The sequence below is a fragment of the Arvicola amphibius genome, chromosome 1 (genome assembly GCF_903992535.2).
Source record: "Arvicola amphibius chromosome 1, mArvAmp1.2, whole genome shotgun sequence".
Taxonomy (NCBI): Eukaryota; Metazoa; Chordata; class Mammalia; order Rodentia; family Cricetidae; genus Arvicola; species Arvicola amphibius.
Genome location: NC_052047.1, coordinates 143,218,050 through 143,241,920, shown reverse-complemented (window position 1 = coordinate 143,241,920; position 23,871 = coordinate 143,218,050). Strand labels below are relative to the sequence as shown.

General features: G+C 53.1%; 3 protein-coding genes across 7 annotated transcripts; 2 read left to right on the top strand and 1 right to left on the bottom strand.

Moving 5' to 3' along the window:
• Positions 1–930: 930 nt before the first annotated feature.
• Positions 931–3,861, bottom strand: Drd4 (dopamine receptor D4). Its single transcript, XM_038317548.1, has 4 exons — positions 3,586–3,861; positions 1,980–2,092; positions 1,304–1,872; positions 931–1,133 (listed from the first exon to the last, which is right to left on the bottom strand). Exons 1-4 carry the CDS (start codon positions 3,859–3,861, stop codon positions 931–933), a joined length of 1,161 nt encoding a protein of 386 aa, XP_038173476.1.
• A 9,302-nt stretch (positions 3,862–13,163) lies between these two features.
• Sct (secretin) lies at positions 13,164–13,961 on the top strand. Of its 3 annotated transcripts, XM_038316456.1 has the most exons (5): positions 13,164–13,270; positions 13,398–13,499; positions 13,623–13,727; positions 13,780–13,781; positions 13,828–13,955. In XM_038316456.1, the coding sequence occupies exons 1-5, from the start codon at positions 13,188–13,190 to the stop codon at positions 13,953–13,955; spliced, it is 420 nt and encodes a 139-aa protein (XP_038172384.1). In that variant the 5' UTR covers positions 13,164–13,187. The 3 variants fall into 3 exon arrangements, with proteins under 3 accessions (XP_038172384.1, XP_038172374.1, XP_038172391.1); XM_038316446.1 differs by lacking the exon at positions 13,780–13,781 and having other exon boundaries at positions 13,844–13,961; XM_038316463.1 differs by lacking the exons at positions 13,780–13,781; positions 13,828–13,955 and having other exon boundaries at positions 13,630–13,660.
• Positions 13,962–15,749: 1,788 nt separating this feature from the next.
• Cdhr5 (cadherin related family member 5) lies at positions 15,750–23,621 on the top strand. 3 transcript variants are annotated; one of them, XM_038310420.1, is made up of 15 exons: positions 15,750–15,843; positions 15,922–16,097; positions 16,419–16,469; positions 17,935–18,027; positions 18,169–18,270; positions 18,367–18,477; positions 18,570–18,743; positions 19,296–19,386; positions 19,467–19,564; positions 19,674–19,874; positions 20,000–20,113; positions 20,191–20,275; positions 20,372–20,866; positions 22,738–22,895; positions 23,157–23,621. In XM_038310420.1, exons 1-15 carry the CDS (start codon positions 15,750–15,752, stop codon positions 23,619–23,621), a joined length of 2,508 nt encoding a protein of 835 aa, XP_038166348.1. The 3 variants fall into 3 exon arrangements, with proteins under 3 accessions (XP_038166348.1, XP_038166343.1, XP_038166349.1); XM_038310415.1 differs by having other exon boundaries at positions 22,735–22,895; XM_038310421.1 differs by lacking the exon at positions 20,372–20,866 and having other exon boundaries at positions 22,735–22,895.
• The last annotated feature ends 250 nt before the right edge of the window (positions 23,622–23,871 follow it).

Below are 23,871 nucleotides of genomic sequence, written 5' to 3'. Positions count from 1 at the left end.
GGTGTCAGCAGAGGCTCCAGCAGGAGTTTTGGGGTGTTCGGAGCTCAATGAGGCCATAGTATCCTCAGTGCTGGGGAACTGCCCCTTATCCAACAGGGACTATTTTAACACGGGAGGATTTGCACACCGCTGTCGGACTCAGCTCATTGTTTCTCAGTACTGAGAGCGGTGTGACACTTTGTGCCTGTTGATGTGGACCCCAACCTAAAGCCCCCCTCTGCGGTCCTGACTTACATCTCTCCCATGACAGGACGGGGGGGGGGGGGGATGTGAGGGTATCCCTGCCAGGAGTCATCTCTCTTCTTGCTGCACTGGGCCTTGGCCAAAGAGCCCTAGCACAGGAGCTGCTTGGGTCCCTCAGTCCTGCCTTGAACCCTGCTGCTGGAGATCCATGGGGTAGAAGCCTGGGTGGATCTGAGTGTCAGGCTCCCTGCAGAGGAGTACTAAGTACCAAAGGCTGGAAATGGCACTCCCGTGGAACTTTGCAAATCCAGGGCATCTTCTGGAGAGAGGCTGGCAGGAAGCTATAATAGATACTGTATTCAAGAAAGCTCCCAAAATGGTACCCATGCCCCCTTTAATGACAGCAGAGCCCTCCCTACTGAGCTGGCCTCAACAGGAACCCCAGGAAGTTCCTCTAGCTCCTCTCCCAGACAGACACTTGGTCACTTTACCTGTTGAGAGGAAACAAAGCCAGCTGAAATAGTTCTCCTATTCTTCCTGGGGCAGAAGAGCCTTCAGAAGCCTCCTGGAGCTGAGCCAGCAGCATCCAGGCCCCATCATCCAGGCCAAAATACCTCCTCTTTTGCTTGCTCCTCCCCAACCCCCAGCCTTCATAAATGATTAGGAAATAATTCGTTTAATCAGACGCGCCAGTGCACTCCGCCCACGGGCTTGGATCTCCCTGACCTCAGGACAGCAGTGGCCTTTTCAGCAGCGGAGACGGAGAGACTTGCGGAAGACGCTGCGGAACTCGGCATTGAAGACCGTGTAGATGATGGGGTTGAGGGCACTGTTGACATAGCCTAGCCAGGTGACGGCACTGACCAGGCTAGGGGGCACGAAACAAGCTGGACACAGCGCCCGCGTGATGTGCACCACGAAGAAAGGCGTCCAACATATCAGGAAGGCTCCTGGGGGTGGGTGGCGTGAGCCTGAACTCCTGCACTCGAGGTCCCCCCCACACACACACCTTTCACCCTTCCAATCTAGACCCCACCCACCTCCCACCTCGTGGAGCCTGGGACTCTCCACCTGTGACCCCTCTCTACATATCAGCTCTTGCCCCAGGGCAGGAACCCACCGACGACCACCGGCAGGACTCTCATTGCTTTGCGCTCCCTTCCTGTGATCTTGGCGCCCCTCCTGCAGGAAGGCAGTGCGGGCGGTTGCTGGAGCATTGCGTCCGGGAGCGGACACTCGGAGCCACAGGGTCTCTGACAGAGATCTGGCTCAGGGTGTCTGGAGCCGCTGGGGCTCTGCAGGAGGCTGGGTGAAGGGGGCAGACATTCTGGAAAAAGGGGGCCCTGAGCATTGTCCGACACGGGCGGGCCCGGGCCGCTGGGTCTGCGCGGCGCGCGGCTGTGCAGCTTGGTGTGCCGGGCTGCCTCCCAGCGCCGCAGGCCGCGAAAAGTGGCCCAGTAAAGCAGCAGCATGAGTGGACAGGGCAGGAAGAAGGAGCAAACGGACGAGTAGACCACGTAGTCGCGGTCCTCCAGGCGGCACACGGCTGGATCGCGGCCGGGCACGTCGTTGAGGCCGCATAGCACCGGCGCAGCCACCGCGGCAGACAGCAACCATGTGGCCGCGATGAGCAGCTGCTGGCGCTGACCCTGACGGTTGTAGCTTAGTGGCACCGTTACGGCCACGAACCTAGAGGGGCACAGGTATGGTGAGGGCGCCGAGTTGGGCGGATGACTGGGAGGCGGGGGTGGGGTGGGGTGGGGGTAGGTGGGAGAGGAGTTGTCTGGGGTGCCCACCTGTCGACGCTGATGGCACACAGGTTGAAGATGGAGGCAGTGCATAGCATGACATCCATGGCCATGAGGGTGTCACAGAGGCGGGGACTCAGCAGCCACACGCCACCCTGAACCTAGCCATGCAGAGGTTGCAGAAAAGAAACACAAAACTTGACAGTTCAGACGCTAACCTCCTGACCCCCATTCTTGTTGAAGGGAGGCAATGGCTGTGTATTAGACGGGATGGGGGTGTGTACGCCAAATGCGAGCCTGAGGCAACTGGGGACACTTGTGTTAGAGGAGAGAGAGGGGGCAGACAGACCTGCCTCTTGATCTTTCCTTGGGGAAGAACCAAGGGAGACTGATACCATCTGCTGGAGGGAAACCCATAGGGGCATAGGCCTGACCCTCTGCCCACTGAACACAAATCCTACCACCTCCAAGACTCACCTAGAGTTATCCTGCCTGCTTCAACTGTTACTGCTATGGGACTTTGGATGGGTCCCTTCACTTGCTGGACAGGGTACACACGACTGTCCTAGGACAAATGTGGTCTAGGGCTCTCAGCGAATCTACAGGGAGTGCTCTCCAAGGGCAAAGGAACATACAGCCAACTCAACCCACTCACCCCAAATCCCTTCATACTGATCTGGGACGATTAGGAGCTTAACCATCACAGTGACGTCTGTCCCTTGGGGAGGGCCTGAGGTCACGCGTGGCTGCTGGCCTCTGCCCTAGCTCCAGAACTCGGTGTCTTCCTTAGAAATCCCATGCATCCCAACCCCCCAGAGTTAAGGCCACTATGTCCCTCCCCATTCCTGTCCTAAGCAGCTCTTCTCTGGCCAAACCTCAGGCAGAGAGAAATTTCCACCATAGAAGACGCACCTAAAAGCCAGACCTGGTCTGGGGTGACTCTGTCCCAGAAGTCTCCAGAAGGTTCTGACTCTTAGCCGCCCCCAGGTTCACTATCCTGCCAGGCCTCTCTGACTACACTTTTCATTGCTCCAAGCCGCTGGCAGTTGAGTGGTGGCAGGCTTTGCCTGTCTTCCACAGGGTGAGCTGGCGCAGGTTGGCAAGTGTGTCTGTCTCTCTCTGTCTGTCTCTGTCTCTCCCTCTCTCTCTCTCTCTCTGTCTCTGTCTCTCTCTCTCTTTCTCTCTCGTGTGTGTGTGTGTGTGTGTGTGTGTGTGTGTGTGTGCTCGTAGTCCCAAAAGGCAGTGGTCATAGGCAGTGAGGTGTGTCTGCACACTTGCCTGCCGGTCTAGCTGGCTTTCTGCAGGGATTAGGGGTGCAGTATTTCTGGAGTGGGAACCGGGACTTAAATGGGAAAGACAGTATCTGCGATCCTTGCATCCAGGGACACAAGCCCTCTCTGGGTCAGCAGATCACACAGAGACTAGGAAGGGATCCGGAGGATGGTAGTGTAACCGGACAGACGCAAAACTGGCGCTGGATTCTGAAGAGCGGGAGACGGTGGGCAGTCAGGACTGAGGAGGCCTTGAGCTCCTTCAAGCACCCTGGCTCAAGGTTGCTGAAGGTCCGTCCAGGCGGCCAAACCGCGCCAGGGTCGGGCAAAGGGAGAGGAGGAAGGCAGAAGGCGGAGAGTGGAGCTGGGGCATGGAGGCTCACCTCGGAGTAGACAAAGAGTGGTAGCACTAGTATTGCAAGAAGAAGGTCGGCGGCCGCCAGGCTCACGATGAAGTAGTTGGTGGGTGTCTGCAGGGTGCGCTCGGAGGCCACACTCACGCACACGAGCGAGTTCCCCGCCAACACCAAGCCGATGAGCAGCACTCCCCCTACCAGCGCTGCCACACCCGCGCCCCCAAGCCCGGCGCCCGGCCCCAGGGGCTCTGGCCCACGCCCGGCCAACAGCCCACCGTCGTCGTCGGTGTTGTTGTTCCCCATGGCTCGTCAGCTAAACGCGCTCCGGCAAGCCGCTGAGCCCCGGGATTTGCAGGCAGGGGCTGCCCGGAGTCCCGCCCCCAGCACGTCAGCCCCGCCCCGTCCTGGCTTGTATTTCTGCACTCTAGGAAACTGGCAGAGGGAGGAATGCTTCATTTCAACCGAAGAGACCTGAGTGGAGTGACTAACATAAACAGGCCCAACAGCGGCTGGTGTTTTGCTTGATCCGGGCTAATTTGCGCTTTGAAGAACCTACGCGAAGGGCAGATTGTCGGGACCAGACTAGAGAGAGCCAGCCATCTCCGCCAGGAGACACTTAGGACCTTTCAGGCCACCAAATTACCTGCCAGGAGCTCCTCTCCAAGAACCCTTGGAGGGTGTGGCTGAACTCCTGCATGGGGACAGTGTCCTTACCAAGTAGAAAAACACCAGTTCTGGGTTCTACAACAGGCTGTGGGCGCCTCACCTCTTCTCTCGTGGTTTCGGGACTGCCCCTTACCCTTAGGCTAGCTAAGCACTGAACAATCTGGCACATAGAGTTCACTCTCCATCCTACATGGGCAGATGTGAGCAACACTTCCGACCCAGGCCGTGGCTGACCCTACATTTCTCACTATCTCTCTTCCCAAGTCTCTGGTGTTTCCATCTCCATCAGTCACTCTGAACTGGACCGTGGTGAAAATGACAAGTGGTCACCTCCCAGGCCCAGCCTTAATTTTTTCTTTTCTTCTTTCTTTCCTTCTTTCTTTCCTTCTTTCTTTCTTTCTTTCTTTCTTTCTTTCTTTCCTTCTTTCTTTATTTCTTTCTCTTCCTTCCTTCCTTTCTTTTTCTTCCTTCCTTCCTTCCTTCCTTTCTTTCTTCTATTATTATTATTATTATTATTATTTTGTTTTTTTAAGACAGAGTTTCTCTGCAGTTTCTTTGGTGCCTGACTAGGAACTAACTCTGTAGACCAGGCTGGCCTTGTAAAAGATCTGCCAGTCTCTGCCTCCCAAGTGCTGGAATTAAAGGCATGAACCACCACCACCTGGCTCTTGTGTGTGTGTGTGTGTGTGTGTGTGTGTGTCTTTTTGAGTCAGGATTTCTCTGTGTAGCCCTGGCTGTTCTAGAACTCACTTTGTAGACCAGGCTACCACCAAACTCAGAGATCCCCTAGTCTCCGCTCTGCCTCCTGAGTGCTGGAATTAAGTGGACCACCACATCTAGCTCAACCTTAACCCTTAACTATCCTCAGGGGAAGCTGAGTGGTTGTGCCATTCCTCACCTTTTAGGACCCACTTGACCCTCAGCTTCCTTGCCTCTGAGACTGTGTCTACCACTGGCTACCTGTGACATCTGACAAGAAATATCTAAGAGTGCTCTCACACTGGGGCTCTCTCTCTCCTTCCCCAGGCCACGTCTGGAGGCCACATTTTCACTCCCAGGTGCATGGCATGCTGCGTGGGGGGGGGGCAGTCAAGACAAGAGCTGAATTCAAAATATTTTAGGGGAATTGGGCCAGTCCTCTAAGAACACAGGCAGATTGCTCACACGGCTGAGCATCTGAGTGTACCCTGCCTAGAGCACCTAGACCCCTCTAACCCATCCTTGGCAGGTTGATAATAGGGGCAGGGAGATCCTCCCTGCTGAAGCCTTCAAAAGCAGCGCTTGGTACCAATGACACACATAGGACCTGACTTTGAGCCTCAGCATCTAAGATGGAAAAGCTGTCTTCTAAATTCTACACAAGTTCTGTGGCATTTGTGTGCTCACATTCACATGTGTGAGTGAACATGGACGTGCACTCGAGGCCACACACACACACACACACACACACACACACACTAGGAATAATAATAAAATTAAAAACACACAGCTTTCCCCACACACAACTTGTTAGGGTGTGGCAACAAACCAGGGAAGCCGAGACAGGAGAACTCTTGTGAGTTTAAGTCTAGTCTGGATTACAAAGTGAGATCCTATCTCAAAACACAAAACGAAAGGCCTGGGTGTGGTAGTGCACACTTGCAACTCCAGCATGGGGAAGGAAGATGTAGCTGGGAGGGTCAGGAGCTCAAGGTCATTCTGGGTACAAAGCTGGTTTGAAGTTAACTTGGACTCCAAGAGACCCTATTAAAAAATAAATAAAATATAAATAAATAAATATAAAAAATTTCAAATGAATCGTGTGTGTGTGTGTGTGTGTGTGTGAGAGAGAGAGAGAGAGAGAGAGAGAAAGAGAGAGAAAGAGAGAGAGAGAGAGAGCATGAATTTATGATCCTCCTGTCACCACTTCCGGAGTCCTGGATTACAGGTGTCTACACCATCACCCTCTGTGCTGAAGACTAAAGTCAGGGCCTTGCATATGCTGGGCAAAGCACTCTACCAACTCAGCTACATCTTCAGACCTAAATCAGATTTAAATGTAACTTAAAGCTAAAATCTTTAGAAGGAAAAATGGGAGAAAGTCTTTGTGATCTGGGACTAGAAAAATGATGAATCAAATGTGGTGAACTTTGTCAAAATTAAAAAACTCCTAGCCACAGGATAGAAGGCAATATTACCAAACTATATAGCCACCAGCTATCTTGTATAGATAGCAATTAAAATATGAAGTCTTGCTGGATGGTGGTGGCACATGATGCCTTTAATCCCAGCACTCAGGAGGCAGATGCAGGTGGATCTCTGTGAGTTTGAGGCCGCCTGGTCTACAGATTGAATTCCAGGACAGCCAGGACTACACAGAAGAACCCTGTCTCAAAAAATAAAACAGAACAATATGAAGTATTTATAAAACGTGCAAAAAAAAACTCTCAAACCGGGCGGCGGTGGCGCACGCCTTTAATCCCAGCACTTGGGAGGCAGAGGCAGGCAGATCTCTGTGAGTTCGAGACCAGCCTGGTCTACAAGAGATAGTTCCAGGACAGGCTCCAAAGCTACAGAGAAACCTTGTCTCGAAAAACCAAAAAAGAAAAAAAAAAACTCTCAAAGTTCAATAGCAATAACACCACAGAAAGTAAACTCTTTTTTTTTTTTTTTTTTAAAAAAATCTCCTTTTGAAAGTAAAGGCAGAAATTCTCTGGAAAGGCTGGAAAGAGGGCTCAAGAGCACTAACTGCTCTTTCAATGCACAGAACCCACATGGCAGCTCACAATTGTCTGTAACTCCAGTTTCAGGGGATCCAATATACTCTTCTGAGATCTGAAGGCACCTGAACACACATGGTGCACACACACACACATATATACATTAAATAAAAATAAATAAGTCCTTTTAAAAAATTCTTAGCAAAACCCCACTGCAGTTTTTAAGAATTATGCACCATGATCCAGGAAGATTTTTCCCAGGACTGTAAGAATTCTAGAAATGAAACACAACCAATATAACACACTATATTAATAGAACAAAGAAAAACCCTGCACGACTCAGGTCCCATTTTATTAATTAAACATGGACATGATTTGACCCTTGATCATCTCAGCTGAATCAGGAAAAGCAGTTTGCACTCTTTACCACACTAAACCAGCTGTGGTGGCACACACCTGTGAGTCCAGCATTCGGGAGGCTACGGCAGGAGGATTACTAGCTTGAGGGCATCCAGGGCTGCACAGGAAGACCTGTCTCAAAGTACTAAGGCCGGGAATGTGACTGACTGGTAGAGTTCTTGTCTAGCGTCCAGTCCCCTGGCCCTGGGTTCCATCCCCAATGTGGGGGACGGAGGGGACAATGTGAAACATTTTCTTACTCATTAGGACAAGATAAAGGATAGAAATAAGTGGGGAGGTGGGGGCTGGGGGGGCTGGGAAGAGGCCTGGGATGAAGGGGAGTCGGCTAAGTAGTTAAAGAGCCGCCACACAAATGTGAGGACCAGAACTTAACTTCAGAGTCCCAGAATCTGCATAAATACATGGTGATTGGCTGTAATTCCAGCCATGGGGAGCAGAGGCAGAGCAAGCTTGCTAGTGAGGATAGTCCTATTGGCAAGCTCTGGGTTTGACTGTAAAACTCTGTCTCAATGAATGGGGCGGAAGTGTGATCAAGGTTAATTCCCGGCACCAGTCTTGGGCCTCCATCTGTAAAGGTACCCTCACTCACACGTGTTCAGACATGGCACGCTCTGGGCCATGCCGTTGGAGTTATTCCAGTTTAGTAGCACTGGGGATGGTCAGTGCGGTGCCCATGGCACAAACCCACCAGGGCTCAGTGTGCGCCGAGACTGGCATTCTCAAGCAGGACTTGTAGGAGGCTGTGGCCCAATTCAAGACCAGGCCTAGGGCCAAGGGCTCCCTTCCTTGGCTGCACAGAGCCTTGGTAGCGCATTCATAGAAAGTCTCCCTCAAGGTTCCCACCACTTAGCCTATCCTTTACTCTGTCACACGAGGTTGGATATGTAGGCCAGGCTGGTTTACAGGTACTGCGTCACCACACCTGGCCGCCTGGTCGCCTGGCCTTTCTTGAGGGGTGCCTTGAGATAGCAGTTATTTTTCTATACCTTTGTTCTGCCCCGGGAGGCTAATTGCTATGAGCATCTGCTGCCTTCCTAGGCAAGGGTCTTTGGGGAGCATGGACCTCGCCTCTGGTCTTCAGATTCCAGTGCCTGCCGAGGACTGCTCTGTCATTGGCTGCTGCCAAAGGCCGCCTGGAAACAGAAACATTGGAGAAGGTAATCACTCCCTCTGGTAATTGAGTCAGTTTGTCAAGAACGTAGAAGAAAATATCCAAGGCATGCCTTGCCCCTTTTGTTGTTGTTTGTTTTTGTTGAGAGAGTCTCTCTATGTGGCCCTGGCTGACCTGGAGCTCTCTATATAGACCAGGCTGGCCTAGAACTCACAGAGAGTCACATGCCTGTCTCCTGAGTGCTGGGATTAAAACCATGTACCACTATGCCAGGCCACGGTAGGTTCCTTTCTTGTTTTGTTTGTTTATTTGTTTGCTTGCTTGGTTTTGAAACATGGTCCCACTAGGTAGGCTGCCTTTTCTATGTTGCTGTAAACACGACGACAGAAAACGGCTCGGGGAGAAAATTGTTTATTCAGTTTACAGGTTATAGCTTATTAAGAGAAGCCTGCAGGAACCGGCAGGCAGGAACTTTATAAAATTCAAGTCATTGTAATCCATCACTAGTGACTGCCATGCAACTAGAGCACGTGAGTTTTCGCTTGGCTCCCCGCCTCGAAAGGACGTTGACAAAGCAATCTCTCAGGACCCTGTCACCCTCCTCTGACCCCAGTGTGCAGTGGCCCCTGTCACCCTCCTCTGACCTCAGTGAGCAGTGGCCCCTGTCACCTTCCTCTGACCCCAGTGTGCAGTGGCCCCTGTCACCCTCCTCTGACCCCAGTGTGCAGTGGCCCGTCACCTTCCTCTGACCTCAGTGTGCAGTGGCCCCTGTCACCTTCCTCTGACCTCAGTGAGCAGTGGCCCCTGTCACCCTCCTCTGACCTCAGTGTGCAGTGGCCCCTGTCACCCTCCTCTGACCCCAGTGTGCAGTGGCCCCTGTCACCTTCCTCTGACCTCAGTGTGCAGTGGCCCCTGTCACCTTCCTCTGACCCCAGTGTGCAGTGGCCCCTGTCACCCTCCTCTGACCCCAGTGTGCAGTGGCCCCTGTCACCTTCCTCTGACCTCAGTGTGCAGTGGTCCCTGTCACAGGGCTGTAGCCGTTAATAACCATTATCCTACACTCTCCCCTGGCCTAACTAACTCCCTGATGAGGCTGTGTGCACATTAGGCTGCCTGGCTGGCAGAGGACTACCTCATGCCCACCCCGTTCCTGTAGGTCACTGCTCACTAACCACCTGTCTCCTCCCTTCTGCTTGTTTACTTAGGGATTTGATTCTAGCGTAATTTCTATGGTTCCATTGGTCAGGACTGACATATGCTTCTTCCCCCCTGCAGTCTTCAGTATTGAACCTAGGCCTCATGCATACAGGCAAGCACTCTACCACTGAGCTGTGTCTGTGGCTCTAGCACACACCCGCACACGCGTGCACCACACACACGAACACACGTGCGTGCACACACACACGCACACACACATGCACACACACATGCACCACAAACATGCACACGCGCGCACGCACACACACACACACACACACACACACACACATACATTTTACGGCAGCTTTATTTATAGTTGCCTGAACTTGGGAACAACATAAACGTCCTTCACTGGGTGAGTGGCTAAACACACTGGTCCATTCAGACAGGGGAACATTTGCTAAGCCCTAGAAAGAATTGAGCGGCTGAGTCATGAAAAGACTCAAAGGAGGTGTAAAGGATTATTGCCAAATGACAGAAGCCAGTGTGGAACTAGCAAGGTGGCTCGGTGGGTAAAGGTTTCTGCTGCCAAGCTTGCCCCGCCCCGAGTTTGATCCCTGGAACCCACAGGGAAGAAGGAGAAAGCCAACTCCAACAAGCTGTCCTCTGACTTCCATGCACCCACCCACCTACCCACTCACACAAATAAGCAAACGCGATCTTTAAAATTTAGAAGCCCAGAGCCGGGCGGTGATGGCACACGCCTTTAATCCCAGCACTCGGGAGGCAGAGGCAGGCGGATCTCTGTGAGTTCGAGGCCAGCCTGGTCTACAAGAGCTAGTTCCGGGACAGGCTCTAAAAAAAAGCTGCAGAGAAACCCTGTCTCGAAAAACCAAAAAAAAAAAAAAAAAAAGAAGAAAGAAAGAAAAAATAGAAGCCAGCCCCGACACTCTGGAACAAGCAAATATTACCAGTGTCAATGACAAGATCAGAGGTTTGGGGGCAGGAGGAAGAAGGCTCCACAGGGAGCTCTCAGGGCTCTTTGATGCTATGGAGCTGGATCCATGCCAGTTTACATTGCCCAAACCGACAGGATGTTCAGCCCCCAAAGTGGTTCCTGGTGAGAACTGCAGGCCTTGATGCTGTGCTGACCATGGTTCAAGCCAGGCTGTGGTGGAAGAGGCAGATTGATCTCTGTGAGTTTGAGGCCAGCCCAGTCTATGGAACTAGTTCCAGGACAGCCAGGGCTACATAGGACCTGTGACAAAGCCATGTCTTCAGTGCCAGGGTGTTTTGTTTACGTTTAAGGGTCTCATCAAGTCGCCCTTGTTGGCTTGAAGCTTACAGTCTTCCTGCCTCTGCCTCCCAAAAGCTAGGCTATAAGTATGTGTTACTAGTGTTCCTCCCCTGCGTCCCCCACCCTTGTTGTTTATTCCAAACAGTGTTCCTGTGTAGCTCTGGCTGTCTTGTAACTCACTTTGTCCATCAGGCTGACCTCAAACTCAAAGATCTGCCGGCTTCTGTTTCCTAAGTGCTGGGATCTGGCTGCGTGCCACACCGTCCCCGCCACCCCCCCCCCTTTTCTTAAAATAGCTGGGCCACCGGTGGTGCCTCACACCTTTAATCCCAGCACTCAGGAGGCAGAGGCAGGTGGATTTCTGAGATTGAGGCCAGCCTGGTCTATAGAGTGAATTCCAGGACAACCAGGGCTACACAGAGAAACCCTGTCTCTAGAAAAAAGAAAAGTCTGTTTCTGTTTCTGTGTCCACTGGTGTGTCTGTGGGGAACAGGACCGCACTGTCTGTAGAGGCTAGAAGGTATCAGATGCCCCCAGCTGGAGTTACAGGCAGTTGAGAGCCACCCTGTGTGCCACCCTGTGTGGGTGTGGGAACTGAACTGAGGTTTTCTGCAAGAGCAGCAGGCTCTCTTAACCACAGAGCCAATACCCTCTATTCCCTGCTTCCTTAGTAAAAGGGGATTCTGGGTGGAGGGAGTATGTGAGGGTATTAGGGAACTGAATGCCACACTTTCGGTTCAGTTTCTCTGTAAACGGAAAACTTCTCTAAAATGTGAAGCCCACTAATTGTTTTTAAAGCCTCCTGTGGAGGGCTAGGGGTGGGAGCTCATTTACTGAGTGCTAGCTTAGCTTGTGAGAAGCCTTAAGTTCCATTCTTAGCACTGCAAGAAACCAGCCCTGATCCACCTGCAGTACCAGGAAGACCTGAGTTCACAGCTATCCTAAACAATGTAACAAATTCGAGGCCAGCCTGGTGTGTATAAACCTTGTCTCAAAGATTCAAAGCCAAGAACTCCAAAGCTCAAAACCTAGTCCTTCCCTTCAAAATGCAAGCAGAGCTGGATTTGGTGACTGGTGACTGCAATCTCTGCTTTTGAGATGCTAAGGCAAGAAGATTCCGGAGGGTTTCAGGCCAACGTGGGCTGTATGATGAGTTCAAAGGCAGCCTGAGATATATACTCAGTCTCCAAACCAAACCAAACCATTCCCATAACAAACAAGCAAAAACGAAAAGAAAAGAGAAAAGCCTGGCCGTGATGTGGTGACATACACCTTTGAGCAGAGGCAGCTGGATCTCTTAAGTTTGAGGCCAGCCTGGTCTACAGAGTGAGTTCCAGGACAAGCACCAAAGCTACACAGAGAAACCCTGTCTCAAAAAAACGAACAAACAAACAAAACAACAACAACCACTACATGACTTTTATTCAAGAGCTAGTTCATCACTGTTTGCTAGTTTTGTAATTTGATTCTAAGGATTGTCTTTTGGTTTGGGTTTCCGTGCTGGGTGGAAGGCAGGTCCTGGTGCACGCTAGACGCTAGACAAATGTCCTACCACTTGTCCCGGAGGCCGGAGATGGAGATGCTTTGCAAGTCAATTCCCATCCATAGCTCCCCCCTCCCCACTCCTCTACAACCTCTAAGGCCTAGTTTTCTCTTATTCTACCCCAGCTTTACCTCCTGATTCCGACACGAATAGGCTGTTTGCTCCCATCCAAAAGTGCAGCCTAAGGGCCTAAGAGGATTCCCATTTTTGTTTCGGGTGCCTGTCTACCCTTACAGGCAATTTCTCTGCATCCGTACCCATCCCTTACCCTGGTTTCTCCGGGGCGTTGGGACTCTTGTCTCCTTCCCCTCTCCGCTCAGTCATCTATTGGCCCTTCCTAGGCTTCTCAAGACACCTATTACCCCTTCCTGAGAGGAGTGTTCCAGGGTCTAGGGTTGGCGCCAAGATGAACTGAGGTTGGAGGGGTCTGGCAGTGCGATTCCCTCTGCCTGTCCTGAACCGCCATACCCTGTTCCTTGCCCGTGGTCCCAGATGGAGGTGTCTATTTCGCTACCCGGTAGCACTAACCCCTCTACTCCCCCTCCCAGTCAGCTGAGGGGCGCCAACAGGACGGGAGGTGGCCGGACGACAGCTGTGGGGGTGGCCCTGACCTTCCCGCAATCGATGGGGCGCGGCCGGCCGCGCGGAGCCGGGGCGGTGCCGGAGCCCCTCACCTGCCGCCGGGGCAGCTATAAAGCAGGGGCGCGGGGCTCAGGCTGCAGCTGCACCGCTCAGCACACAAGGAGCCCGATCATGGAGCATCCACTGCCCAGGCCTCCGCTGCTGCTGTTGCTGCTGCTGCTCGCTGGCTCCACCGCGCTCCCGGCGCCCCCCAGGTGAGTGGGGAGTGTGTGTGTGTGTGTGTGTGTGTGTGTGTGTGTGTTGGGGGGGTCACTTAACCACGCCCACGCCCACATACCCGCACCGGCGAACTCTGACCCTCCTCTCCCGTACCCTCCCCAGGATCTCAAGACATTCAGACGGGACGTTCACTAGCGAGCTCAGCCGCCTGCAGGACAGCGCCAGGCTGCAGCGCCTGCTGCAGGGTCTGGTGGGGAAGCGCAGGTGAGCAGGCGTAATTAGGACTCTCCAGACTTTTTCTGGTATGGAGCAGACCTGGTATAGTTCCCTTGCAGCAACCTGCCACATTCCAGTACTACCACTAATTCTAATTTGGGGTGGGGGCAGTGAGCAGGACGCAGAACATATCCCAGAGAACAGCCTGACCCCGTCCAAGCCCTCAGAGGACCAGCTCTGCTTGCTGTGGTCGAACACTCAGGCCCTACAGGACTGGTGAGCAGTCCACCCTCAGGTGGACTCATAAAGCATCCTTCCTATGCCCTAGCCATGTGTGTGTGAGTGCTCTAATGGTCAGTCCCAGTACCCTAACCACCTATCTCCCTCCACAGGCTCCTCCCTAGGCTTTCCCTGGATGGGTCCTGGTCTCCGTGGCTGCCTCCTGGACCAAAGCCCGCTGTCGAAGTTTCAGAGTGGACTGAAGCAACCAGGCAGCCCCGATGAGGGAGGAAAGGGAGTCTCCAGGAGCCTGGCTGGAGCTAGGGTTTGGTTGTCACTGGCATCAATAAAGAAGGAATTTATTACCCTGGTCTTTTGCTCACAGTGTGTGATGTCTGATAAAATCAAGGCAGTCCCTGCTCAGTAAGACTGAGTGTGGACAGGTCCAGCCACCTCATTCATTGACTAGGACCACACCCATTTGCCCTTTGAACCTGGGAGGTCAGCCCGGACATTTCTTCCTTATCTCTGGCATCAGCTGGATTCCTCTTTACCCAGTTGAACTCCCCAATGTTCCACCCTGTCCTGTGTTCCACTTAGGAAATTTTCCGGGGATCAGAGATCCCAGCCCTGGTCCAGCCTTGTAGTCAGGGTGCATGGAGCGGTAAGGAGGCACAGGCAGGACAGATAGGGGTCCCTCATGAGTGAAAGGACCCGTGTACATCCTGGCTCTACATGTCTATGTGGTCTTGGCACAGTCCTGAAGCCTGGATAGTGATGTCATCTCCCACCAGACAGCTGTGGGACCACAGTGTCTGGAGCCGCAGGAAGCTTTCCATGCATCCAGAGCAGCAAAGGCCCAGATGGTGAGGGCTCTGTGGGCCCTTTCAACACAGCACCCCCTACCACCCTCCTGCCTCCACCTAGAGGCCTCTCCCCACTTCTGAGGGCTTGTAGGGGAGGCAGGAGGAAGCAAGAAAGACTGGAGCAAGTCTAATGGAGGCCAGGATTTCTGTCTTCCACAGATACTGGTTCCTCCCCCCCCCCCAAATCCATCTGTGGCTGGAAGGTTTCATTTGCATCTTTTTTTTTTTTTTTTTTTTTTTTTTTTTTTTTTTTTTTTGGTTTTTCGAGACAGGGTTTCTCTGCAGCTTTAGAGCCTGTCCTGGAGCTAGCTCTTGTAGACCAGGCTGGTCTTGAACTCACAGAGATCCGCCTGCCTCTGCCTCCCGAGTGCTGGGATTAAAGGCGTGCGCCACCACCGCCCGGCTCATTTGCATCTTATTACCAAGGCCCTGCCAAGCCCTGCCAGGCCCAGCCCTGGGGGAACTGCTGTGTTTCCCCACACAAGCAGGAGCATGCTGGGACACTTTTGCTTTGCGAGTGGAACAGGGAAGGGAGGTGACATAATGTGGCTTCAGGAATTTTGCTAAGGACATTGAAGAGAAAGAGACAAGATAAGGGGTTATCCTGCTGTGGATTACAGTAGACCCAAGGCCAATAGCTCAGCCCACGTCCCTGTCCTTGTCCCCAGCTCCCCAGCCCTGCTCCAGCTTTTTCTATTCCTCTGCCAGTTTCCCCAGCCCTATACCAGCTCACTCACACTAGGTCCCTCCAGCTCGCCCCCCCACTGCTCCCCAGTCCTACCTTATTCCTTTCTGCCTCCCCCAGCCCTGCCCCAGCTCCCCCAGCCTTGTCCCCACTCCCCAGACCTATTGTTTCATCCCCATAGGGCTGCTTCAGCTCCTCAGCCCTGCCTCAGCCTCCTTAGACCAATGGCCCCAGCCTTGTCCTGACTTTACCAGGCCTATTCACCACTCCCAGTGGTCCTCATGCTTTTATACCTTGTGTAATGCCTGCGGTTGAGTCCCCGCTTAACTTCCTAGAAGTCCAGGCTGAAACATGACCTCATGTCCCCTCTTAGTGCCGGCCAGCGGGAGCCCCCTTGGTAGAGGCCATCAGTAAAGGGTCATAAAATGAGGCGGTGCCTGGCAGGGGCGAAGGTCGCCCAGGCAGGAACTGTACCAGCCCTGGAACAAGAAGGCAGCTGGACCCTTCTTCCAGCTGACAGCTGCCACCATGGGGGCTCCGGCCCTCCTGTGGCCTCCGCTGCTGCTGCCATTGCTCTTAGTGCTGTTTTGCCAACCTCCAGGAACCTCGGCCCAGGCCCAAGGTATGTGCTGGACAAGGGCAGAATGGGTAGACCGTAGAGTGGGTGGATTATACCAACTTCTCCTTTGCGACTTTCTAGGCTGCTCTGTGGGCCAGTCGATTGTTCAAATTGAGGAGAACAGTAATATTTCTGAGCCGCTGTTGAACATTTCGGTCTCAGATGGCCTGCATGTGACCCTGGGGTCCAGGTCCACTCCTTCTGCATTTAATATTGTGAAAAACCAGCTGTTTCTCAACGTGACTCCAGATTATGAGGTACAGTCTGTAGGGTGGAATGTGCCCCCATAGGGACATACATGAGCATCCATTCCCCTAGCTTGGAAAAGACACCTTAGGAGGAGGGGTTAATGGTGGGTGCTATGTCCCCCAGGTAGTGAGGTTGGTTGGTACTGAGGGGTAGGACCCTTGAGGGACACAGTTGCCAGATGCCCCCTACACACAGGATTTGCCACCGATGACAGGGGCCCTGGAGAAGTATACGCCTTTCTAGCCACACTCCCCTAGCTCCCCTAGCCTAGGGCACTGGACTTCCTATGGGGCTGCTGACTCATAGGGCACTGGCTTCTTTATCCTCAGAAAAATTCTATGCTGGAGGCAGTCCTGGAGTGCAGGAGAGGAAATGACTTGGTAAGGCAGCCCCATTATCTGACTACCCCCACCTGTCAGAGTACCCCAAGACCAATCCTCTATGACCTCACCCCAGGGAGTCTGAGCATAAGCGCTCTATTGGCCACTCCCCCACTTCCCTTAGCCCAGACTCTGCCCTGAGCTCTAGACTCAAACTCTGCTAACTTAGGGCCATGTATGAGTTAGCACCCTGAGACCCCAAGTCTGCCCTTCACCCCTCACCTGGGAGACACCTTCACCGGCCAGCCCTTTCCCCCACTTTTGTTGTCCCCCCCCACACACCCAGGGACTCTGTTGGCTGGGCCTCCTTTAAAGTCTGCCCTGCTCTTCCTGCCTGAGTCTCACGGGGGCTTTGGTGGATAGAGCTCCTCTCTGACTCTTCTAGCGAATCCCCTTGCTGCTTTCTTGTCCCTGGTCCCCCTCCATCCCTTCTCCTCCGTGCAGTGAGTCCCCAGACAGTCATAACCAGACCTTGCCCAGCCTCACACAGAAACTTCCACATTTTCTTACTGGGACTCAAAGCTAATTTCCCAGCTGGGTGGGCAAGGCTAGGCTGTGTAGACACTGGCCTATTGTAGATACTCCTTAAGCCTGCTCACACCAGCATGGATACATCATCTCAGGGGACGCTTTGCCCTCCTAGTCCACACTGCCTGCCCCACCCCAGACATCTTCACCCTCGGCCCTCAGCCTACACTACATTTTCAGCCTTTTGCTAAAAGACGCTTACAGATATGACAGGCCCCACACACTTCCTGCCCCACCAAGAACAACTTGCACACCCTGCACTCCAACCCTGTACCATGACATGCTACCCACACATATCTCAGCCCGTGTCTCTAATAGAAAATAATTTTTAAAAGTTCATTTTTAAGTATAGTTTAGTGGTAGAGCACCTGCCTAGTGTGTGGTTGAGACCTTGGGCTCCACACTCAACACACAATACACTTCACACACACACACGCACATACACACACACACATGCACACACATGCACACGCACACACACTCGCAGAATGACCATGGCCTTGACATCTGTCACTGGAGAAGAACACCTTTTCCTCCTCTGTCCTCCACCTCTCTCTCCTCCTGGGTCCCAGGAAGGTCTCTCTCCCGGGACACAGCCAGTGAGTTTAACCTGAAGGCTCCTTTCTCTGCTATTCTTTTGAAGACCTGTTTTTGGGCGATGAGACCGCTCCGTTTTCTTCCTTTGACATTTTGCTGGTGTGTCCCCGGGACTGCCCTAACGTCTCTTCAGCATATTCCCCGCACACTGGCCGCCACACTCTGAAAGGCTTAATTTTGTTTTTCTAGTCTGAGTTCCCCTAGAACAGGAGCCCATAGATGTCTGTTGAGTGAGAGAGCGAAAGACCGAATGAACGAACTGATAAAGAAGAAGGGAACGAATGCTGGCATCAGAGCATCCCTCCTCAGGCAGGGGTTGACTTTAGTGACTTTCTTGCAGCTGACCGAGTTGTTTGTGTCTGTGGTTATCCTGGATGTCAATGACAATCCCCCAAAGTTTCCCTTTACAATCAAGGAATACAATGTATCAGAGGTGAGTTTAGTGGCGTCACAGCAGGTGCCTTCTGAGTATGGAGAAGGAAGGGGGACAGAGGGGTGTCTGGGGATGCCATCAGGGAGATAGATATATACAGAAACCACAGCATGGCTGGATCAACTTCTTCTCTATCCCCAGGACACCAGAGTGGGTACAACTGTCATCCCTGGGACAGAACTGGCGGCCGAAGACGCTGACTTAGATGACATGCTATATTACACTCTGCAGGAAGTGACCCCTGTCAGTGCTTCCCCTGTCCCCACACATTACTGACCCCTTCCTTCTGATGCCTCCAGGCCTCAGAGGCTCAGGTTGTGACCTCTTCTGCCTTCTCAGAATGCCAGCAGCTTCTTCTCCCTGGCGGGGTTAACCAACCCTGCTCTGACACTGAGCCGGACCCTGGATTTCTATAAGAATCAGAACATGACCTTCAGGCTGTTGGCACAGGTAAACAGATCACAGCTACCTGAGACCTGGATGTTCTAGGCCCTGACCAAGTCCTTGTGGGCCTGACCTGTCAGGACTGGCTGTGATTACAGGATACTTGGAATGCAAACAAAACAGAACCCAGCCACACGGCCACTGCCACCCTGATCATAAACGTGCTTCCGGCTGACCTACGGACCCCCTGGTTCCTGCCTTGCTCCTTCTCAGATGGCTACTTCTGCATCCATGCCCAGTACCAAGGAGTGGTCCCCACGGGACTCCTACTGGTAATAGGGAGTAAGAAAGCCCAGGGTCTAACTTGAATCCAGATCCAAGTCAGGGTAGGGACCTAGTGGTGGTCCTGTGCTCCCCAAGAGGTTTAGGCAATTTTGTAAATTTTTTGGAAACTAATATGGATGAATAATCATTCATTAACTATCCCAGCCTCAGGTCGGGGACATACAGACAAAAGTCAGTGATGAGCACAGACCCTGTGATGTCAGCTGGGGTGTGAGGACTTCAGGGGCTGGGCTGACGCTAATAAGGAACTGCTATGTCCTTGCCCAGCAGACAGTCTCCTCTGGGGCCAGACGGCCAGCTGGGCAGGTGGGGTCTAGCTAAGGCTACCGTAACCTCCCATGGAGCAGAGGACACACAGAGGCTGCCAAGTCTTCCTTCTTAAGTTCTTGCTGCCCCTGAATCCTGCTGTGGTTGCAGCTCTGTCTCAAGCAGGAACTGTCCCCTGTCCCCATGCTACAATTCATGTTCCAGGCCTTGACGGACAAAAAAAAGAGTAAGAACTGGGGTCCCTCAACCTCAGGCTATCCCTATCCCCACAGCCATCCCCCCTCATCTTGAGTCCTGGTCCTATCTATGCTGTGGACGGAGATCAGGAGATTAACCAGCCTATCATCTACAGCATTATGGCGGGTGAGTGAGGGCTAGCCCTATAGCACCTGGACCCTACAGCAGAGGGACCAGACACCAAACCCCATCCCAAATTCTCCCAGGAAACACGGATAACACATTCATCATCGACGAAAAGTCTGGCAACCTCACGATGAGCAAAATTATCCCCAGCCCCACGACCTTCACCCTGCTGGTCAGAGTGAGTACAACAGATGGGTCTCCTGTGTTCCCTTGAGCCCCAGCTGCAGCCCTGCTCCAACAAGTCCCATTGCTTACTCCTGTTTTGCCCCCCCCCCCCGACTCCCCAGGCCGATCAGGATGATAGGGCCCGCTACTCAATGACCCAGGCTGTTGTGGAGGCTCGTGATGCAGCTGGGAACTCACTCCAGTTCTCCCAGAGCCCGTACCATGGTATGGTGGTACTTGGTTCTGAGGCTGGCACAGCAGTGAAGGACAGGACCTCCCCTTCGGAGACCCTAAGGATCCAGGCTCAGTACTCAGACTTCCCGGTATGCAGTCCCTTCCTGACCACCTAGGAACTCTCTAAGTGTGCCCGGACTCTGGGTCTCTGCGTGGGCAGCTTGGGATGGACAGTAGGACACCCAGGCCCAGCCCTCACTGCTGTGTCACCCAGGACCTCAACTCGGACATCAAGTATGAAATCACCAACTCCTCAGATTTTCAGATGAACGAGGATGTCATGCTGACCACTGCGGCTATGAAAGAAACAGGCATCTTCTATGTACAGGTGGAGTGGGGAATACGGGGACCAAAGGTGTGGGGTAAAGAGGGACCCGAGAGGAACAAGCCCCTTTCCTGCCCCAGGTAGAAGCTACCAGTTCTGTGACTAATGATAAAGCCACCACTGTCGTTGAGATCCAAGTGTCAGAGCAAGAGGCCCCCTCCACAGGTGAGCCCCAGGGCCCCCAAGCAAGGTGGCTCCTCCTCTGGAACAGGCGTATTTGGGGACAGAGGCAAACCCAAGTTCTGTCCATGCCACCCCCAGAGTCCCCCAAGCCCCCAGAAGCTGGAGGAACAACTTCAAGTAGCACCACTTTGGAAGCCCCCACGACCTCTGGGACCTCTCAAGGACCTGCCACAACCAGCTTCGGGGGAAGTGCTGGCCCAGTCCCACCCTCAGGCACAACTCTAAGCCCACCTGCCTCTACCTCATCCACACCTGGGGGGCTCCCTACTCTTGGAACCAGCACTTCCCCCAAGACAGCCACTCCTGGTGGGGGGTCCACACAGACCCCCAAGCCAGGAACCTCTCAGCCAGTGATCCCCATTACAGGTGCAAGCACCACTTCAAAGCCAGTCACACCCAGTGGGGGCTCCACACAGACCCCCATGCCAGGGACCTCTCAGCCGACAGCCCCTACTTCAAGAACAAGTACCTCCCTCATTCCAAGTACATCCAGAGGGGACCCAACGCAGACCCCCAAGCCAGGAGCCTCTCATCCGACAGCCACCACGCCCATCAGGAGCCCATCACCATCAGGTAGCCCACACATGTTTGCTCTGGAGCCACCATCACCGCCCTCCTAACTCAGACAGGGGTTCAAGGGCTGTGCTACCACAGGGTCCACCCAGGCTAGCCTGGCCTGGCCTCACTGACTACCTCCAAGGAGTCTGTGTCGAGTTCCAGACAGATGGTCCCGGTGGGGCAGATGGGGTGAGCTGAAAAAGGTATGGGGATACAGAGGCAGATTTTGAAGCCAGCGCATTGCATAATTCCCAGGACAATCTGTATTTAGGGTCTTAAGGTGGGGGCACTATTAGGAAGGTACAAGATAAAAATGATGATTTTATGGCTGTCAGGGTATGTTAATGTATCCCTTTAATTCCAGCACTAGACAGGTAGTAAAAGGCTGTAGGTTCAAGGCCAGCCTGGTCTATATAGTGAGTTCCAGTCCGGCCACAGCTATACACAGAGAACCTGTCTTTAAAAGAATAATTATGAGCCAGTGGTGGTGGTGCACACCTTTAATCCCAGCATTTGGGAGGCAGAGACTGGCAGATCTCTGAGTTCGAGGCCAGCCTGATCTACAGAGGGAGTCCAAGGCTAGCCAGAGCTATATAGAAAAACCCTGTCTCAATAATAATAATAATAATTATGGATGATTTTGACTGGATATAGTGATACATGCCTGTGATCCCAGCTAATGGAAAGACTGAGGCAGGAGGATCACCTGAGCCTAGGAATTCAGAGCTAGCCTGGGCAACACAGTGAGACAATACTGCTAAAAAAACAAAACAAAACAATAATCACATACACACACACCACACACACACACACACACACACACACACAAAGTCAGGATTGGGGAGATGACGAATGGGGAGATGACTCATTCATATTTGCCTTCCAAGCATGAGGACATGAATTCAGTTCCAGAACCTACACAAAACAACTGAGTACCAGGTGGTGGTGACCCACGCCTTTAATCCCAGAACTCAGGAGCCAGAGACAGGCAGATCTCAGTGAGTTTGAGGCCAGCCTCGTCAACAGAGTAAGTTCCAGGACAGGTGCCAAAGCTACAGAGAAACCCTGTCCAGAAAAAAAAAAAAAAAAAAAAAAAAAAGATGGGGCCTGGCAAGATGGTCAGTAGCCTGACAAGCTGAGTGGACCCCTGGGGTCTGACAGACAAGCTGAGTAGACCCCAGGGTCCTACACAGGTAGTGGCAGGATACTGACTTCTGCAAGTTGTCTTCTGACCACAGCATGTACCATGACATACAGCACCAACACACACACACACACACACTACATAAACTTAAGACATGCACATGCACACACCACACACATGCACACACCACACACATGCACATACCACACACGCGCATATGCGCACACATACACACACACACATACGTACACACACACACACGTGAGGTTCCCACTGAAAAGTTTTCATCCCGGTCATTGAGCTGTACACACACAATCCTTCGGTGTTCAGGATCACAAGGGGCTAGACATGGTTAGTGTCCCACAGGAATGGTCCCCAGAGGCAATTTTACAAGGTGGACTTCTTTTTCATGAGTGTTCTTGAAAAACTGTGTCAAGTGTCATGCATTCAAAACTGGAGCTGAAGCCACACAAGACAAAGTTCACAGTCAAGTGTGCACAGGGTGGCCTTGAAGGGCATCCTAGCGTGTCAGAAGCTGGCAGTCATGCCCCCGGGGGCCTTGGTATCGCAGGCAGCTTTCCTGCCTGGTGTGGTTAGTAGCCCCCATTCTCTGAACCTCAGCTCTAGAGGGTGGGCCAAGCCATGCCCGTCTTGTTTTCATGGTGCTTCATTCTGGCCCGGGTTAGAAAGGGATGCTTGGGGGTGTTCCAACAGTAAGTGGCCTTGGTTTCTTTGGCAGGAGAAGGTGCGATGGGTGACCAGAAATTTTCCACGGTGGACATGGCAGTGCTGGGCGGGGTGCTAGGTGCGCTCTTGTTGCTGGCCCTCATCGGCCTGGTCATCCTCATCCATAAACACTACCGTCACCGGTTCAACTGCTGCTGTGGCAGCAAGGCTAAGGTAAGGGTCTCCGTGCTGTGTTGGGCTAGGCAGAGTAGAAAGGGGACTAACCCAGGATTGAAGAGTCACAGAAAAGGGACATGGAGGGATGAATGGGAACAGCTGGGGAAAGGAGCAAAGGTAGGCTGGGATGGATGTGTTGATACCAGGTGGGGGGGGGGGCAAGGGGAGGGTGGGAGCCAAGTAGTGGGAGGAGGGTTAGGAAGGTACTGGTGGGAGTAACGCCTCTGCTCTTCTGCTCTTGCCGCACCGGGCCGGTAGGTGCCTCCTCCGGAGAATAACTATGACAACCTGGCCTTCTTCCCGGACCACAAGACCAGCTGGTCGTCCACCTCCAACCCGCAGCCACAGCCAGACCCTGAGCCCTCCCAGCCTCCCTCTGGGTCCCATAGCCCCATGTCTTCCAGCCCCACGCCCCCCAGCTCTGCGCCTCCTAGCCCAGAGCTCAGAGCTCCCGGGTCTCCTAAAACCGTCCAGGCTGGGGACAGTCCTTCAGCCGTGAAGTCTATTCTGACTAAGGAGCGGCGGCCGGAGGGGGAGGGTGGCTACAAGGCTGTGTGGTTCGGCAAGGACATCAGAGAGGATGCTGACGTGGTGGTCCTCAACGAGCCCACAGCAGACATGGACAGCGCCAGCGCCACGGAAAGTGAGGGCAGCGATGATGATGACCCTGACCAGAAAAAGGGTCTTCACCTTGGCGCTGAAATCGACCACACTTATATCTAGCGCAGCACCCCCAACCTCCACTCCAAGACCTTTTCCTCCTCAAATTAAAGCAGCACTTTCGAATTCCGGAGTCTTAAGGCGGGTGTGCGGGAGCGAGTGCCAGGGAAGGCCGTTCAACAAAGCCCAAGCGTTCCTGTCTCTTCTTCTGGAGCCGGGTTATCCCTCCTAACCGCCCCTCCCCGACCCCCAACTCCGGTCTAAGTGCAGGAAGGAGGGAGGGAGCGCTGGGGTAAAACACCTGCTGTGAGCA